General features: G+C 37.1%; 1 protein-coding gene across 2 annotated transcripts in view; it reads right to left on the bottom strand.

Moving 5' to 3' along the window:
- Nucleotides 1–18,046, bottom strand: part of calcrl2 (calcitonin receptor-like 2) — a 34,276-nt gene extending 16,230 nt beyond the window's left edge. The window contains exons 1-4 of one of the 2 annotated variants that reach the window (XM_058763513.1): nucleotides 17,901–18,046; nucleotides 9,085–9,173; nucleotides 7,303–7,444; nucleotides 3,987–4,094 (exon numbers count right to left, since the gene is read on the bottom strand). In XM_058763513.1, the coding sequence (XP_058619496.1) occupies nucleotides 3,987–4,094; nucleotides 7,303–7,444; nucleotides 9,085–9,138 (304 nt within the window). In that variant the 5' untranslated portion in view covers nucleotides 9,139–9,173; nucleotides 17,901–18,046. Of the gene's footprint in view, nucleotides 1–3,986; nucleotides 4,095–7,302; nucleotides 7,623–9,084; nucleotides 9,174–17,900 lie in introns of those variants that run through there. The other variant, XM_058763512.1, reaches the window with a different exon arrangement.
- Nucleotides 18,047–19,233: the final 1,187 nt, after the last annotated feature.

Below are 19,233 nucleotides of genomic sequence, written 5' to 3'. Positions count from 1 at the left end.
CCAAGCCAGAGCCTGCTCACGTCATGCTGGCCACTCAAGAGTCTTTTCGGAAAATGGCCGCCGTTCCAGAGTCCTGTCAGGTCACAACTTATCGTCCAGAGTCCTGTCACGTCACAGCTGATCGTCCAGAGTCCTGTCACGTCTCGTCTAATCGTCCAGAGTCCTGTCACGTCTCGTCTGATCGTCCAGAGTCCTGTCACGTCTCGTCTGATCGTCCAGAGTCCTGTCACGTCTCGTCTGATCGTCCAGAGTCCTGTCACGTCACAGCTAATCGTCCAGAGTCCTGTCACGTCTCGTCTGATCGTCCAGAGTCCTGTCACGTCTCGTCTGATCGTCCAGAGTCCTGTCACGTCACAGCTAATCGTCCAGAGTCCTGTCACGTCTCGTCTGATCGTCCAGAGTCCTGTCACGTCACAGCTGATCGCCCAGAGTCCTGTCACGTCTCGCTGATCGTCCAGAGTCCTGTCACGTCTCGTCTGATCGTCAGAGTCCTGTCACGTCACAGCTAATCGTCCAGAGTCCTGTCACGTCTCGTCTGATCGTCAGAGTCCTGTCACGTCTCGTCTGATCGTCCAGAGTCCTGTCACGTCCTCGCCTGATCGTCAGAGTCCTGTCACGTCTCGTCTGATCGTCCAGAGTCCTGTCACGTCACAGCTAATCGTCCAGAGTCCTGTCACGTCTCGTCTGATCGTCCAGAGTCCTGTCACGTCACAACTGATCGTCCAGAGTCCTGTCACGTCACAGCTGATCGTCCAGAGTCCTGTCACGTCTCGTCTGATCGTCAGAGTCCTGTCACGTCTCCTCTGATCGTCAGAGTCCTGTCACGTCTCGTCTGATCGTCCAGAGTCCTGTCACGCGTCTCGTCTGATCGTCAGAGTCCTGTCACGTCTCGTCTGATCGTCCAGAGTCCTGTCACGTCTCGTCTGATCGTCCAGAGTCCTGTCACGTCACAACTGATCGTCCAGAGTCCTGTCACGTCTCGTCTGATCGTCCAGAGTCCTGTCACGTCACAACTGATCGTCCAGAGTCCTGTCACGTCACAACTGATCGTCCAGAGTCCTGTCACGTCTCCTCTGATCGTCCAGAGTCCTGTCACGTCTCGTCTGATCGTCCAGAGTCCTGTCACGTCTCGTCTGATCGTCCAGAGTCCTGTCACGTCGTCTGATCGTCCAGAGTCCTGTCACGTCACAACTGATCGTCCAGAGTCCTGTCACGTCACAGCTGATCGTCCAGAGTCCTGTCACGTCTCGTCTGATCGTCCAGAGTCCTGTCACGTCTCGTCTGATCGTCCAGAGTCCTGTCACGTCACAACTGATCGTCCAGAGTCCTGTCACGTCTCGTCTGATCGTCCAGAGTCCTGTCACGTCTCGTCTGATCGTCCAGAGTCCTGTCACGTCACAACTGATCGTCCAGAGTCCTGTCACGTCACAGCTGATCGTCCAGAGTCCTGTCACGTGTCGTCTGATTGTCCAGAGTCCTGTCACGTCACAGCTGATCGTCCAGAGTCCTGTCACTCCCTGTCTGTTGCACCCAGATATTCAAGGTCAGTCCCTCGGTATCCTAGTCTGGTATCCAGTGTGAGGGATGCACCGCTGGTGTTTGCACGCGCAGCTGGCATCCCCAAACCCACTCACTCTAGCCCTCCTGTTCCTGAACTGATTCCCCTGTCTGAATCGCTTCCCATGATGGGGATCGCTTTTTGGTGTGTTTGGGCTGCGTACACCACCACAGAACCTCCCGAGGTGGCAACGTCTACTATGGTATCTCTAGAGGCGACAGCTGATGCTGCAGAACCTCTTGAGGTAGTGGCGCCTGCTACTGTATTCCCCGAAGCGATGGTGCCTGCTGCAGTTTCTCCAGAGCTGTAAATGAAGTTTCTGTAAGCCTTGTTAACCCTGTCATGAACCCCGGAACAAAAAGACCATTCAATGTCTGCCCCGTTAACCCTGTCACTGACAAAATAACCACTCGTGATCTATCTGTCTGTTCTGTTTCTTCAAAGGTGTCTGATATTGAGCCATCTGTCTGTTCCATTTCAAGTAATGTGTGTGAACTTTCTGTCCGTCCTGTTTTAGTCATTGAGTATTGTTGTACCATCCATCTGTCCAGCTTCTATTAATAGGTCTGAGTATAAATTGTCCGTCTCAACAGTTTCTGTCACAGAACTGCCTACTCCAGCCTCTGTCAATGCACCTGGTTATGAACTCTTTGTCTGCACGAAGGTAGCTTTTGAGTCAGATGTTGAACTGTCTGTCTGTTTTAAATCAACTCCTGCATCTAATTGTGAATTGTCAACCCAATCAGCCTTTGCCAATGTACCCAATGCTGAACGGTTTGTCTGTCCGACCACTCTCAATGAAATTAACATGGAACTTTCAGCCCTGTCTGTCACAGCTCAAAAACCCGCCTTTGCACCCTTAACCCCGCCTGTCTTGAGCCCAGAGACTATAAATACATCCCATGTCTTTCATGTTAACTCTGTCACTGCCATATAGACTATTCATGAACTGGCTGCTTGTTCTGTTCCCCCAAGTGTGTCAGTTGAACCGTCTGCCTTACCAGTCCTAGTCTGTGATCCTGTTTATGAACTGTCATTCTGCCCAGTTTCAGTCAGCGAACCTATTGATGATTGTTTTGTGTTCCCTGCCATGGTCCCTTAGACCACGAATGCACTGCCTGTGTTGTTTGTCTCTGCTCTCCCTAGATCTCGGTCTATGCCATGGTCTTCTGCTTCGTCTGCTCCACCGTGGTGGTCTTCGGCTCGGGTCTGGTGGTCTTCGGCTCCTGTTCCGTCTGCTCCGCCCTGGTGGGTCCCTGCTCTGTCGGCCCTGTCCTGGCCTCTGGCTCCGCCCTGGCTCCCTGCTCTGCCATGGCTCTCTGCTCCAGGTCCTGTTCCCCTTCACAGGCCTGGCCCTCCATCCCTTCCCCGGTTCCGCTTCCGCTCCGCCACCCTCCTGGACTTGTCTGTTTTGGGTTTAGGCGTCTGGAGACACCTTTTTTGAGGGGGGAATCTGTAAGGTCTGTTTTGGGTTCTGTTTCATGTTCTTGTTTTTCATGTCTTTTATTTTGAAGTTTCGTCACGGTTCCTGTTTGTGTCATGCTTCCCCTTCCCTCATGTCTTCATGCTATTGGTTCCCTTGTTCATTGTGTCATGTTTTGATTGGTTTGTTCATGTCATGTGACCCTCATTGTTTGTTATAAGTAGCCATGTCATTACCTTTGTTCCCTGTCGTGTATTGAATGTATTTAACCTGCTGTCGGTGAGTGTTTTAGTCAAGTCTTCGTCTGTTTGTACTTTGGATATCACCTTTGTAAATAAATCTGCACTTGGATTCACTAATCTCTCGCCTCAGTGGACTATCTTTACAAACGTATGCAATTCAACAACAGTTTACTAAAAGTTTAACAAAAATTGACTTTTTAGGCTTGGAAATCGGTGTTATTTTCCCAAAAAAATCTGTTAACATTTTTCTGGATTAATAATCAAAAGGCATGTCTAATCAGCTGAATTCATAAAACTTTAACAATTTATTGAGAATTTTACAATAATAGGACCCTATGAAATGTTTTATTATTTTCAGTTGGTTTTCATTTTTCTGGATTTATAATGGATCAAAAACAGTTGTAATCACATTAAAAGTTAACCATTCCTTTTCAAAAATTCAGAATTTTGTATTTAGAATTCAACTTTTCAATTGTTTAAATGCTTATATATATATATATATATGAGAGAGAGCGTATTATTGCTCTTTTGTTGGTTTTGATTGCTTCTATTGACTATTGTCCTCATTTGTAAGTCGCTTTGGATAAAAACATCTGCTAAATGATTAAATGTAAAAGACAAATCCCAGATTTCAACATGATCTCAGACTTTTGGACCCCACTGCATGTAATGTTGGTGGTATATATGAATTATGGAATAACATTTATATGATCTGCTGTTGGTTGATCTGCATCGCTGTGATTGACAGGCGTCATCAGCTCACCGTTTGGATCAAAGTCCTGGAAGTAGGTGGGGCAGAGCTGGATGGCGGTGCCGGGGGCAGAGTCTGCCCAACAGAGCCAACCATCCCAGGTGCGGTTACAGTATGGGCCTGCAGGGGGACACACACACACCACACACACCATAGTGAAGAAAACCATCTTCATTGATCTGAATAATCACACTATTGTCTTCTCTGGAGCTACTTTACAGCTGCAACTGAATTTGCTTCATAATTGATTTACTACATTAACACTAATACTTTAATGTTTATCACTGTGAACGAATCAATCTTTATTGTATAAAATACTAGAAATAAATGTGACTTGAGAATATTGAATTTTTTACCAGTGAAATACTGAAACATCATTAAAGCTAAATAAATGTGACTTGTTTTCAGAGAACAGATTTTGATATTAAGCTCAATGTTATTTTTATTGATTAATTATTATATACTATTATAGCATTCATTACTATTAATGACATTAATATTTAAATTAGATTTTATTTTTCTATTTTCAGTTTTGATTTTAGTAATTGTCACGTGTTGGTGAGGTACAAACGCAGTGACGAAGGAGATCAACAAAAGGTATTTTAATTAGATAAATCCAGGAGACAAGACAAATAAACCAACTTAACCCATGTGTAATAGAACGGACGAAGATGAAGGGAGAACGAGGGCTTATAGGCAGGGGCCAAACAAAGGGAACTAATGGGATAATTAACAAGACACCAGGTGAACAGAACGACTAATTAAAGAGCCTGGGGAAAACTAGGTCACGGGGAAGACTGAAAACAACAGACTTGTGACAATTATTATGTGCATTTGACATTTGCATTATTTTCTAAAATAATTTTATTTATTTTTATTTCCTTTTAGAAATTTTAGTACTTAAACTTATTTTATTTCTATCAGTTGCCAAGGCAACATTTCTAACTTTTATCTAGGTTTTTTAGGTTTAAGAGTTTTGTTTACTGTAATATATTTTTTTTACGTTTTATTTCAGCTTGATTTTATTTAAAGAAAATGATTTCAATAGAGTATTAAACTATTTTAATAGAACAATAACAGGCAGATAAGACTGTTCTTGTTATGGACATATATTTAACAAAGTTGCCAATGGGGTAAAATATATATATATATATATATATATATATATATATATATATATATATATATATATATATATATATATATATATATATTAATTACTATTATTATTATTAATTTGAAACATACATTTAACAGTTTTCAATGGGCAAGAAAAATAAACATATAACAAAATAAAATATAAGATATATAATAATAATTAAATTAATAATAATAAATAATAAAAAGTGTTAATATATCATGCAATTTTGCTTCTTAAGTATATGTTTAGCTGTTTTCCTGTAAGTTCATTAACTCCAGAATAAACACTGGTTTATGGAGCAGAAACACTCGCGACTAAAGCGAGTTTCCTTATAACTCTCCAGTGTACAATCATAGGAAACAAACTCTGACGCTACAAATCACTTCCTGTCTTTCAGAAGAGAGAACCGTGGATTCTGGGAGTTTTATCTCCACACCAACCATAAAGAGACGATTAGATTAGAGTTACATAATTACACACTAATTATTACTGTATGCCAGGGTTCCTCAATAGGCAGCCCGGGGGCCGAGAGTAATTTCAAATAATGTGTTATGAAAATTCAAACGCAGCATCAGAAAGCGACATTAACTTGCATCGCGTCTACACCGGACGCAAGCGGCGCGGCACAACAAAATACTATAGAACTTATTATAATCGGTGATGCTGTCTACACTGGATGTGCACAATCATCACCTGAGATTATCACTGTCATATTTTGTATGTTGTCCCTGCCGCGATGTTGCAGAAAATAAAAAACATTTCTAAAATAGAATTCAGTGTCGCTTATTGTCACGTGTCACTGGTTGGTTAGGACAAAAATTACATTGAAAAGATACTTTTTATCACGTCACATCTGGTTGGGACACACAGTGTTACAGTTTGATCCCATCTTGTGACTATATTTTAACAAAAGTAACAATAATATAATAATTGTAATAAGAATAACATATATATGTGCATATGTGTGTAGGTCTGTGGCCCTTGGCTTGGTATTGTTGGCAGAATTCAGCCCTGGGTGAAAACTAATTGAGCAACCCTGCTGTATGCTCATTAAACCATTATCAGCTTCCTCCAAGTCCCTCCATAAAAGACTGAATGATCCTGATGTGAATCCATTATCTTTCCCACCGGAGACAAACACAGGAAACTGTTACATAACAGCTAGATATCAATATTAATGGAAGAAAATCTTTAATGATGGAGCTGCTTTGCTACGCGGTTTAGGGTTTTTATAATTAAACTAAACTTTAAAAAAATATTTACATGAATTAAAATAAAACGATCTTTAACTGAAATATAAAATAAAACAAACCTCTTCAATTAGTCGCCAAGGCAACATTTCTCATTTTCATTTAGTTTAACTGCAATAAAAATAATAAAAACTATTCAGACATTTAACAAAAACAAAACTAATAAAAATGACAAACTTGCACAAATCTTTAGCTGAAATTAAAAAAAAAAAAAAAAAAAATCAGAAAATATAAAAATTAAACTAATTCATTATATCTTACTATAACACTGTCACACCATTAAAACAAAATAAATCAGACTTGTTTTTCAGAGAACCGATCTTGAACTGAGTTTATGGACAAATATTGCCAGTGCTATTTTAGCATTGTTTTTATGAATATTTTAAATTAGCTTTTATTTTTATATTTTAATTTTTAATTTTAGTTTGTCATTTAATTTTTTTTTAAATATTTCCATTTAGCCTAAATTTAGTTTTTCAGTTTGTTACAAAATAATAATAATAAACTTATTTTATTTCAGTTTTTTGCCAAGGCAATGTTTCTAATGTTCATGTGTGTTTTTTTTTTATTATTATTATATTATTTTATTATATTTTTTTATTTATATTGTCATTTATATTTTATTTATATTTCAGCTTTATTTAAATTAATGATGACTATTTTAATAGTTTTTGTTAACAATAACACCACAGAGAGTGTGATCTTGTTTTAAACATATATTTAACAAAGATGCTAAAGGGCCAAAAATGAATGATATATTAGGCTAATATAATAAATATATTCACTGAAAAAAAGTCTTAATATGTTATGCAATTCTGCTTCTTAAGAAAGCCTACAAAATCCTTGTATCATGTACTCACAAGTATTAATGTAATTGTTTAAATGACCGCTATTGCTCTGTATTTGTGTGTTGATGTGTTGTCGGTGTGCGTCTCACCCGGGTCTCTGCGCGGCGGATCGTACATGATCTTCAGGTAACACTCAAACTGAGCCGAGAGGATCTGCTTGCGCGTCACGCTCAGGTCAGCAGAGGATTCTGGGATATCCGCCGCCAGGAGCACGTCCTCACCGCAACAGAGCTGCGACATTACACAGAAACCAGCACACTTCACAATCAGAGCGCACTCACGAACACCAGCGCACATGAACTGATTCAACACTGTTGAGTGCTTTTCTCATTAGTATTATTAATACTATTATCATTATTTAATATATGTAATTTATTTTTATTATTAATCTTTCTATTTAGCTTAAAATATTTTTGATTTAGTATTTCAGTACTTCCAATTAAACTTAATTTATTTTATTTTTGTAATTTTGTTGTGTACTTTTGTAATTTTTATTAAAAGATTTTTTTTTTATTGTTTGAGTTATTTTCAGTAATTTTAGGTTTTACTTCAACTTTGACTTATTTCATTTCAATTCACTTATTTGCCAATTTTCCAATTTAAATTTTCTATTATTTCTAATTGTCATTTTAAGTTAGACCTTTTCATCTAATATATATATATGTATAAAAAAAATCAGCTTTATTTCAATGAACTAAATTATTTTTACACTGCAAATGAAAGATAGCCTGTTCTTGTTTTGAAAAATAAATGTATTAATTATATGTATATGTATATATATATATATATATATATGTATAGAGAGAGAGAGATTATTATTATATTATTAATATATTTATTATTATTATTATTTAAATATTACAGTATTTATGCATCCTACATTTACTAACAATGTTACATGTACTCATTTTAACATTAACTAATACTCAACATTTACATTTACATATTTTTAAACCATAAGTTTATTAACATTAGTTAACAGACTGTGATCTAACATGAAGAAACCAGGAACATATTTTTATTAATAATTAACATTAACAAAGTTAACAATAAATGCTGTATACTAAATAAAATATACTGTTCATAGTCAGCATTACTATCTTTAACTAAAAGCATTTAAAAAAAAAAAACAATATATCAAACAATGTATGTGCAATATTTTTTTATTTCTCATTTTTCTTTAGTGTAACTTGAAGTACTAAAATAACTTTTAAAGAATACAATATATATATGGAGCACAAAAGCAGTCATAGCACAGGTATATTTGTAGCAATAGCCAACAATACATTGTATGGATCAAAATTATCTGTAAATATATGAAAACTTAATTTTTGATCAGTAATATGCATTGCTAAGAACTTCATTTGGACAACTTCAAAGGTGATTTTCTCAATATTTAGATTTTTTTGCACCCTCAGATTCCAGATTTCAGCCAAATATTGTCCGATCCTAACAAACCACACTGTAAAGAAAAAAAGTTGAGCCAACTTAAAATTTTAAGGCAACCAGCTTCAGCAGATTTTTGAGTTTTTTCAACCTGTCATTTTAAGTTTATACAACAAAAATTTGAGAATCTCCCACAAAAATAAGTTGAGCAAATTTTTTAAAAGTTTGCTCAACTTTTTTTTTTTTTTTTTTTACAGTGCATACATCAATGGAAAGATTATTTATTCAGCTTTCAGATTCAAAAAAAGGTAATATTTAATATTAATAAATGAGAGCTTGTAAAGTGTAAATGTTTATTATTTTCTGTAATTGTGTTCTGTAACATACATATATACACATATAACAACATAACTCATTATTAATAAATCTACATTTAAAGACCTTATTATTCGATAAATAATAATATGATATTTGATGAGACTCACGTGTGTGTCCAGCAGTGTTGTGAGCAGGAGCAGGACCGAGGGGTTTGGTGTCATGATGATCTGAAGGTGGCGCTAGAGAGCATCTGCGTCTGCAGCACAAACACAAACACAAACATCTGCATCTTAACACTGCTTCATCAAACACTTGTGCTTCAGTGTTTTTCCCAGCTGCTGTGACATTAGTGTGAGACGTTCATGAGAACGCGCTTGTTTACTCAGCGAGAGGATGTCGCTGTGAGTCTGTAAACACAGCGGTCAAAGCCCTGCGGCCGCAGATTCACACCACACTCCATTAAACACTCGCTTCCACATTAAACCTGCTCCTCACCAGACCTCAGGAGCTCAGCAGTGCATTCACGATCAACGCTTCACAAAACAACACCATTCGTGGCTTTAAGTCGAAAGTTTCGTGCATATTACAGTTTATATAGCACTGCATACACACATTTTCCAAACTTTGCCTCTTTGTTTTTTTCCAAACTTTACACACAAACCCAAGAATTGCACACACAAAATGCAAAAAGCCTCACTTATCTCTTGCAAAATGAAGCACTGCATTTAAAATATCTCAAACATATAATGACTATTGTATTATACATCATATTATAATTAGTGTTGTTATTATATGAAAACATGTTATTGTAAATAAAATATTATAAATAAAACATACATTATTAATAAAATGTATATATTTCTGTAAAAAAATCAAATGTATAAATGAATCATATACAGTATGAATATTTTATGTATATTAATAAATGCAACATTAATTATACTAAATACATGTAGCATACATATAGTACACACACACACACATATATATAAAATAAATTATTAATAAATAAAATATTATAATTTAAAAATGTTTATACGAATTATAAATATATCATTTTGTATATTTATAGATCTAATATTAATTGTATGTACCATGTAAATATCTACTATATAAGTTATTATATATTATTATTATTAATTTAATTATTTTCTTAATTAATAAAATGTATGAATTATAAATCTTATTTATCTTTTGTGTATATTACTAATTTAATATTAACTATCCTAATTACATGTATCATCCTATATATTACATAACTAGTTTTATATGATAACTAATATTATATGTGTGTATATATAGATACACACACACACACAAAATATTTAACAAAATGTATATTTTAAATTAAAAATGTATTTTTAAATTAAAACTGTAATACTAACAACAACAAATTATTATATACTATATTAATTATTACAGATTATTATTATTAATTATTAAAAACAAACATTAATATTTCATAAATAATATCCCTTATTATATAAGAGCAATTTAAATTCACACACACATCAGTCAGCAGCAATGGTTTAAAAATAGATTCATCTAAAATGCTGACAAAATCTGTATAAAACAACTTCATATCTTTAACTCGTCAGACTAAACTATTCTCTTTCACACACGAGTCGCTCATAACAACAGTCACGTCACTCTTTCTGATTGTGTGTGCGATGAAAGAAAGGAAACGCGTGGAGTGGATTATTATCAGCAGCTTTCTGTAATAACTGTGGGTCAAACTACTAAACTACTCAAACCACAGGACAGACGGAGCAGTGGGTAGTTAGTTAGCTGGTTACTGGAGCTCTGAGAAGCGTTTGGTTTCCCGTCGGTTCACTCTCTGCAGCGTCTCGAGGGGAGAAACCAGTGTTTGTGAACATTACACAGTCAGTCTTTCCCATGAGTTTCAGGTCAAAGGTCACCATCATGAGAAACATCCACTGGACAAACGTCCCAGGATTTTTAATTACCGCCGCAAACCACCAGAGGATGAGTGTTATTTCAGCATCACAGGCACGGCACGAACCATACCGCAGTAAAATCACTATGATATCATCACAAATGTGGAGCAATATGGTCAAATAAATAAACAATTGCTTTATTAAATAGTAATGCAAAATGTGCACACTAAAGGTGTTTGGAATCACTAGCATAACATTTCTTTTAATATTTAAATACTAAGCTAATTGCTTTCATAAATGGAACAAAGTAATAAAATACATAATATAAAATTTATATTTATATCATTTAATTTAAAATTACACAACATAAATGATAACATTCTAAATAAACAATTGCTTTATTAAATAATACTACAAAATGTGCAGGTGTTTAGAATCACTAATGTTTTGTTGAATATATATATATATATATATATTTATTTATTTATTTATACACGCACACACAAATGCACCTAATTAGCAATATTTTAATTAATTAATTAATTAAATCACTAGCCAATTGTTTTTATAAATTCAGCAATATGAAAAAAATGCATAACTGTTTAATACAAAATGATATAAAACAATTATAATATTCAAAATAAACAATTATTTTATACCAGACGTGGAAACTAATGTTTATAAAAATAATACTAGCATTACATTTTGTTTAAGATTTAAATAATATTAATATAAATAATATAGTTAAAAAATCCACATTTAAAGAAATAAGTAAATAAAATCACTGTAACGTGGCATTATGCTAATTGCTTTTATAAATACAGCAACAAAATAAAAATGCATGAATGTTTAATATAAAATTTCATTAAGTAAATGCTAATATTCAAAATTAACTATCATTTTATTAAATAATACAAGATGTGCGAGCTAATGGAGTTTGGAATCACTAGCATGATGGTTTTTATATTTAAATATTAAATATATATTTAAATAGTAATATTTGAATATGAAATATATTTAAATAAATATTCAATGTTTAAAATATTAAAATAATTTATTCCATATCTGTGCATTTTTATAGCCTGAGCGTGTTTGACTGTAGATCTTAAGTTAAAAGCTTCTGGTTCCTCTGGGAGAAAGTTATTTCTGTTCTGAGGAGCAACAGGAAGCAGAAAGAGAAGAGAGGCCTCACTTCCTGTGCTGTCTGTGAGTTTCCGTCCTGCTCCGTAACATGAGAACAAAAATAAGCCAACGAGACGAAAACCAACAAAACACCTCCAAACACCTCAGTGTCCGACGAGCGCCGATCGTTCCGAATCCAGAGGAGATTCCAGAAAACAGGAACATGATGTCGAGGTTTTAGAGCCGAACCAACGCCAAAACCTCATCAAACGCAATCCTGATCATTTTACATTCACACTAATTACACAAATAACTGATAGATTACAGAGCTGAAGAGAAACAGCTGATCACATGCAAATCATATCTACAGTCATACACCTGTGTGTGTGTGTGTGTGTGTGTGTGTGTGTGTGTGTGTGTGTGCGTTTTTGTGACAAATGAGGACATAGATTAGTATAATGATGTGGGTATGACAGGTATTACAAGGAGAAGGTGATTTATGAGGACATTACCCCATGTCCCCATTTTTCAAAATGCTTATAAATCATATAGAATAAGGTTTTTTAGGTGTAGGGTTGGTGTAGGGCAATAGCACATACAGTTTGTACAGTATAAAAACCATTACGCCTATGGAGAGTCCCAACTTTTCACAAAAACAAACGTGTGTGTGTGTGTGTGTGTGTGTGTGTGTGTGTGTGAGTGTGAGTGTGTGTGTGTGTGTGTGTGTGTGTGTGTGTGTGTGTGTGTGAGACATCCTCTTAGTCAAAGATTATACGCTTTCTTATTTTCCCATTGCTGAGTCCAAAAATAACAGTGTATGACTGGAGGAGAGCCAGTAAACTACAACCAGACCACTGAGAGAAAGAGATCAAACACACACACACGCAGTCCTTCATTACCTGACACATAAAATATTTAAACTATTTCTACGGAAAACAAACCAGATTTGTACAATTTCAGTACAAAATGTGAGTGCTGTTTTTCTGTGCAAAACTCACTGTCACTGCTGGTGGTTGCTATGAGTTGTCAGGGTGCTCTGAGTGGTTGTTAGGGCGTTGCCAGGGTGCTCTGAGTGGTTATTAGGGCGTTGTCAGGGTGCTCTGAGTTGTTAGAGTGTTTTAGGGTATTTCGAGTGTTGTCAGGGTTTTCTGAGTGGTAGGGTGTTGTCATGGTGTTCTGAGTAGTAGGGTGTTGTCAAAGTGTTTTGAGTGTTGTCAAGGTGTTCTGAGTGGTAGGGTGTTGTCAGGGTGTTTTGAGTGTTGTCAGGGTGTTCTGAGTGTTAGTGTGTTGTCTGTGTGTTCTGAGTGTTAATGTGTTGTCAGGGTGTTTTGAGTGTTGTCAGGGTGTTCTGAGTGTTAAGGTGTTGTCAGGGTGTTCTGAGTGTTAGGGTGTTGTCAGGGTGTTCTGAGTGGTAGTGAGTTGTCAGGGTGTTTTGAGTGTTGCCAGGGTGTTCTGAGTGGTAGGGTGTTGTCAGGGTGTTTAGAGTGTTATCAGGGTGTTCTGAGTAGTAGGGTGTTGTCAGGGTGTTTTGAGTGTTGTCAGGGTGTTCTGAGTGTTAGGGTGTTGTCAGGGTGTTCTGAGTGGTAGTGTGTTGTCAAGGTGTTTTGAGTGTTGTCAGGGTGTTCTGAGTGTTAAGGTGTTGTCAGGGTGTTTTGAGTGTTATCAGGGTGTTCTGAGTGTTAGGGTGTTGTCAGGGTGTTCTGAGTGGTTAGGGTGTTGTCAGGGTGTTCTGAGTGGTAGTGAGTTGTCAGGGTGTTTTGAGTGTTGTCAGGGTGTTCTGAGTGTTAGGGTGTTGTCAGGGTGTTTAGAGTGTTATCAGGGTGTTCTGAGTGTTAAGGTGTTGTCAGGGTGTTCTGAGTGTTAGTGTGTTGTCTGTGTGTTCTGAGTGTTAAGGTGTTGTCAGGGTGTTTTGAGTGTTGTCAGGGTTTTCTGAGTGGTAGTGTGTTGTCAATGTGTTTTGAGTGTTGTCAGGGTGTTCTGAGTGTTAAGGTGTTGTCAGGTTGTTCTGAGTGTTAGGGTGTTGTCAGGGTGTTCTGAGTGGTAGTGAGTTGTCAGGGTGTTTTGAGTGTTGCCAGGGTGTTCTGAGTGGTAGGGTGTTGTCAGGGTGTTTAGAGTGTTATCAGGGTGTTCTGAGTGTTAGGGTGTTGTCAGGGTGTTCTGAGTGTTAGGGTGTTGTCAGGGTGTTCTGAGTGGTAGTGAGTTGTCAGGGTGTTTTGAGTGTTGTCAGGGTGTTCTGAGTGTTAGGGTGTTGTCAGGGTGTTTAGAGTGTTATCAGGGTGTTCTGAGTGGTAGGGTGTTGTCAGGGTGTTCTGAGTGTTAAGGTGTTGTCAGGGTGTTCTGAGTGTTAGTGTGTTGTCTGTGTGTTCTGAGTGTTAAGGTGTTGTCAGGGTGTTTTGAGTGTTGTCAGGGTTTTCTGAGTGGTAGTGTGTTGTCAATGTGTTTTGAGTGTTGTCAGGGTGTTCTGAGTGTTAAGGTGTTGTCAGGTTGTTCTGAGTGTTAGGGTGTTGTCAGGGTGTTCTGAGTGGTAGTGAGTTGTCAGGGTGTTTTGAGTGTTGCCAGGGTGTTCTGAGGGGTTGCTAGGGCGTTGTCAGGGTGTTTAGAGTGTTATCAGGGTGTTCTGAGTAGTAGGGTGTTGTCAGGGTGTTTTGAGTGTTGTCAGGGTGTTCTGAGTGGTAGTGTGTTGTCAAGGTGTTTTGAGTGTTGTCAGGGTGTTCTGAGTGTTAAGGTGTTGTCAGGGTGTTTTGAGTGTTATCAGGGTGTTCTGAGTGTTAGGGTGTTGTCAGGGTGTTCTGAGTGGTAGTGAGTTGTCAGGGTGTTTTGAGTGTTGTCAGGATATTCTGAGTGTTAGGGTGTTGTCAGGGTGTTCTGAGTGGTAGTGAGTTGTCAGGGTGTTTTGAGTGTTGTCAGGGTGTTTAGAGTGTTATCAGGGTGTTCTGAGTGGTAGGGTGTTGTCAGGGTGTTCTGAGTGTTAGGGTGTTGTCAGGGTGTTCTGATTGGTAGGGTGTTGTCAGGGTGTTTTGAGTGTTGTCAGGGTGTTCTGAGTGTTAGGGTGTTGTCAGGGTGTTTAGAGTGTTGTTAGGGTGTTGTCAGGGTGTTCTGAGTGGTAGGGTGTTGTGAGGGTATTCTGAGTGTTAAGGTGTTGTCAGGGTGTTTTGAGTGGTTGGTAGGGCTTTGTATGTGGTTGTAAGGGTGTTGTCAGGGTGTTTTGAGTGGTAAGCTGTTGTTAGGGTGTTCTGAGTGGTAGGGTGATGTCAGGGTGTTCTGGTTGGTAGGGTGTTGTCAGGGTGTTCTGAGTGGTAGAATGTTGTCAGGGTGTTCTGAGTGGTTGGTCGGGCATTGTAGGTGGTTGGTAGGGTGTCAGTGTGTTCTGATTGGTAGGGCATTGTTTGGGTGTTCTGGATGGTATGGCGTTGTCAGTGTGTTCTGATTGGTAGGGCGTTATTAGGGTGTTCTGAGTGGTAGGGCATTTTCAGGGTGTTCTGGATGGTACGGCATTGTCAGTGTGTTCTGATTGGTAGGGCATTGTTAAGGTGTTCTGAGTGGTTGCTAGGGCGTTGTCAGAGAGTTGTAAGTGGTAGGGCATTGTCAGGGTGTTCTGGATGGTATGGCGTTGTCAGTGTGTTATGGTTGTTAAGGCGTTGTCAGTGTTTTCTGATTGGTAGGGCATTGTTAGGGTGTTCTGAGTGGTTGTTAGGGCATTGTCAGTGTGTTCTGATTGGTAGGGCGTTGTTAGGGTGTTCTGAGTGGTTGTTAGGGCGTTGTCAGTGTGTTCTGATTGGTAGGGCATTGTTAGGGTGTTCTGAGTGGTTGCTAGGGCGTTGCCAGGGTGTTCTGAGGGGTTGCTAGGGCGTTGCCAGGGTGTTCTAGATGGTATGGCATTGTCAGGGTGTTCTGGATGGTATGGCGTTGTCAGAGTGTTCTGGTTGTTAGGGCATTGTCAGGTTTTTCTGAGTGATTGGATCTGTAGTTCTGAGGATATGCCATTATAGATCCTGTCTAAGGTCTGACTATGAATTGCAGTGAAGTCTCTCCTGATTCTCCAGGATGGCTTTGGCTTTGGCTTTGATCTGTTGAGCCAAATGAGAGACCTTGACCTGTTACAACTGTGAAATCTCCCTATATGGAGACCAGCAGCCAAGGAAACACATCTGGAACACTCAAAATACAGCATGAATCAGTATCTAAACCAGACTGAGGTTCTGTTTCAAACCCTAGTGAGCTCCTTACATGAGCAGCTGCATACTAACTCAAATCAAATGTCATTAGTGACCTCATTAGTAAAGCTGATGCGATTCATGTGAACAAATGATTCCAATAGACATCAGAATACACAATAGGCTAACAAGCATAAAAATATAAAACAAAAATAAATAACTTAAAACAAAAGTATTGCATACAACAGTCCATGTATAATTAGGCTGAACAATTTTCCACCAATAATTTAAATTTTCCTCCATTTTTTGGACCAAATTCTATTTATAATAATAATTTGATCAGACATAAATTAAAATGAGGATTTTTAGAATAGATATTTTTTGTATAAACCAGTATTAAATTATTATTAAAATTTATAATTAACATTTCTCTCCTTTTTTCCACTGTAGTTGCTGTGCATTATATGATTACCTTGCTATGTGAAGGAATGTGTAATATTTCCTTTAAATTTGGCCAAAACAAGGCACCATAATCGAAAACATGCATGTGATGCCTTAAAATGCATCCTATCTAGCCTGCACACTAGCTTTTGGAACAGAACCACATTGTTAATATAAAAAGGTATATTCTATTCTTATAACGACTCGAAATAAACAAAGAACACTTTGGCAACCACATTGCATTGCGAGGGAGTTGCATGTTTTCAGAAATCTAGTTTGTTAGATTAAAGCCACAAAGTAAACTCACAAATTGAGTTCAGCTCTTTCGAGGTTGTGAAAGCGATGGTGTAAAACTAACAGACCCTATTAATACACCAAACAGCTGCCTGGCAGGGCAACATGTCCCAGCAGCACAGGGTGGGCACTGTGCCCTCTTACACTTGTGACGCCTCTTTAGTGCCCTTGAAAGTGGACATGGTTGAGAGGTTCACTACAGAGTCTTCAACACAGCCAGACTGACCACAAAACAATAACAGTCGCATAACAGCAGCATGTCAATAAGCCATTTACAGGCGTACATTTATTTTGTTGGCTGTATGTAACTGCATTATGCATTTGTCACAATATTCACTGTATATTTGATAGTGTGAAAGAGCCTCCAAATCTGCATTTTAAATATTAGTCCTTTGTTATAAGTACTGTGGATTGCACCATAGCACATTAACATTGCAATACCATGATACTGATTGATTACCATATTCATATACCATGATATTTAAATGATCCTACATGGTACATGTCCAAACACCCATGGTAAGTTTTTGTGGAATCCCAACCAAAGAAATAAAAGCAGATTAATATTAAAATAATAATCTAACTATGCAAACTCTGTCTATGTAGCCTACATAAGCATATAATATTAGTAGCCTAATTTTTTAACTTGCAATGTAAAAACCGCTCAATATAATTCTGCAGTAGCCTAATTAACACATAAATTCATAAAGTTATAAAATCGATGTTAAATTCTTTGTCATTACCATAAGATCACACTTTTAAGACATTTTAAAATGATACTCATAAACCATGATATTTAAAGGGACCTGCCATCCATGGTAAGCTTTTGCTGAAACTCATCTAAGCATCTAATATGAATGTAAAAACTGTTCAATTTCGTTCTGTGCCAAATACCAAATACATTACACGTTATTAAATCATAATTGTAGAAGTTTAGCACTGACGGAGACCTGACAAGCACTGATTTCACAGTTACTACGTTTATGAAACAACACAATGAAAGACTCAAATCACGAATATAGAAAGAAAACGACATAATAAATGAGAAATAATGAAAGCAGTGAAGTTTCGTACCGTTCCGAGTGTGTTTGGTCCTCATGAGCGTCTGCAGATCTGCGGCTCTCAGGCGACTACAGGCGGCGCGTCCCCACCCCTGAACACGGAAATTAATCATCTGTCCTAATTATATTACATTTACATCATTATCAATACCAGGTATTTCATTTATTACATTTCAATGAATTGTTTGAAACAAATTAAAGGAGTATTTAAGTGTGGCTGCAGACTTGCAGTAGCGATTGATGTTAGTACAACAGCGCCACCTGCTGTCAAAATGCGGCTATTGGTGGTGATGTTACAATCAAAATCAGTAAGATTCAAACTTACCCAAATAATTATATATAAAAAAAAAAATAACCCACTAATCCCTACAGGGTTGCTTTTTTTTTTTTTTTTAAAGAAACAATACAATAATAATAGAATAAGTAGAATAATACAAGCTAACAATGAGAGGTCTGTACCACTAAACATTATAAAATAGTATTTAGTGTTGAATGAGTAGAAACAAATAGAAGAAACCAAAATCTGGCTCTAAAATCTCTCTTTTCTTTATTCAAAGTTGATCTAGACAAAACGATCCAAAGCTCTGTTAAAGCAGTCAAACCCTGCTAAAAACAAAACAAAAACAAAAAAACAATAGAAGCCCAATAGAAACCACCACAGAAATTCCAATGATTTCCATTAAAATACCATTATGAACCATTAGCTTTTTCCAGTAAAATCCATTACAAAATTCCTTTTTGTAGTGTGTTTTGGGCATTTTTCCAATAGGATTTAACATCCCACCAACAGAATCCATCACATACACCATTATAGTTTCCATTAAAACCAATACAATTCCCATTATAACCATTAAAACCATTACATTTTCTATTGTGTTTTGGGCAGGGTTCAGTGCCTATTCAGTGCCCTCATAAGGTGTATTTATTACTTTTTCTTTTTCTTTTTTTTTTTTTTTTTTTTTTTGTTAACCTGGCAACACGGAAATTAACCAGTAGTTTTACTACTACTACTACTATAAAAAAAGAAAAAATATATACAGGTGCATCTCAATAAATTAGAATGTCGTGGAAAAGTTCATTTATTTCAGTAATTCAACTCAAATTGTGAAACTTGTGTATTAAATAAATTCAATGCACACAGACTGAAGTAGTTTAAGTCTTTGGTTCTTTTAATTGTGATGATTTTGGCTCACATTTAACAAAAACACACCAATTTCTAAATCTCAACAAATTAGAATACTTCATAAGACCAATAAAAAAAACATTTTTAATGAATTGTTGGCCTTCTGGAAAGTATGTTCATTTACTGTATATGTACTCAATACTTGGTAGAGGCTCCTTTTTCT

This window comes from Onychostoma macrolepis, chromosome 23 (assembly GCF_012432095.1).
Source record: "Onychostoma macrolepis isolate SWU-2019 chromosome 23, ASM1243209v1, whole genome shotgun sequence".
Taxonomy (NCBI): Eukaryota; Metazoa; Chordata; class Actinopteri; order Cypriniformes; family Cyprinidae; genus Onychostoma; species Onychostoma macrolepis.
Note: the sequence above shows the minus strand (reverse complement) of the source record. Positions and strands in the feature narration are given on the sequence as shown.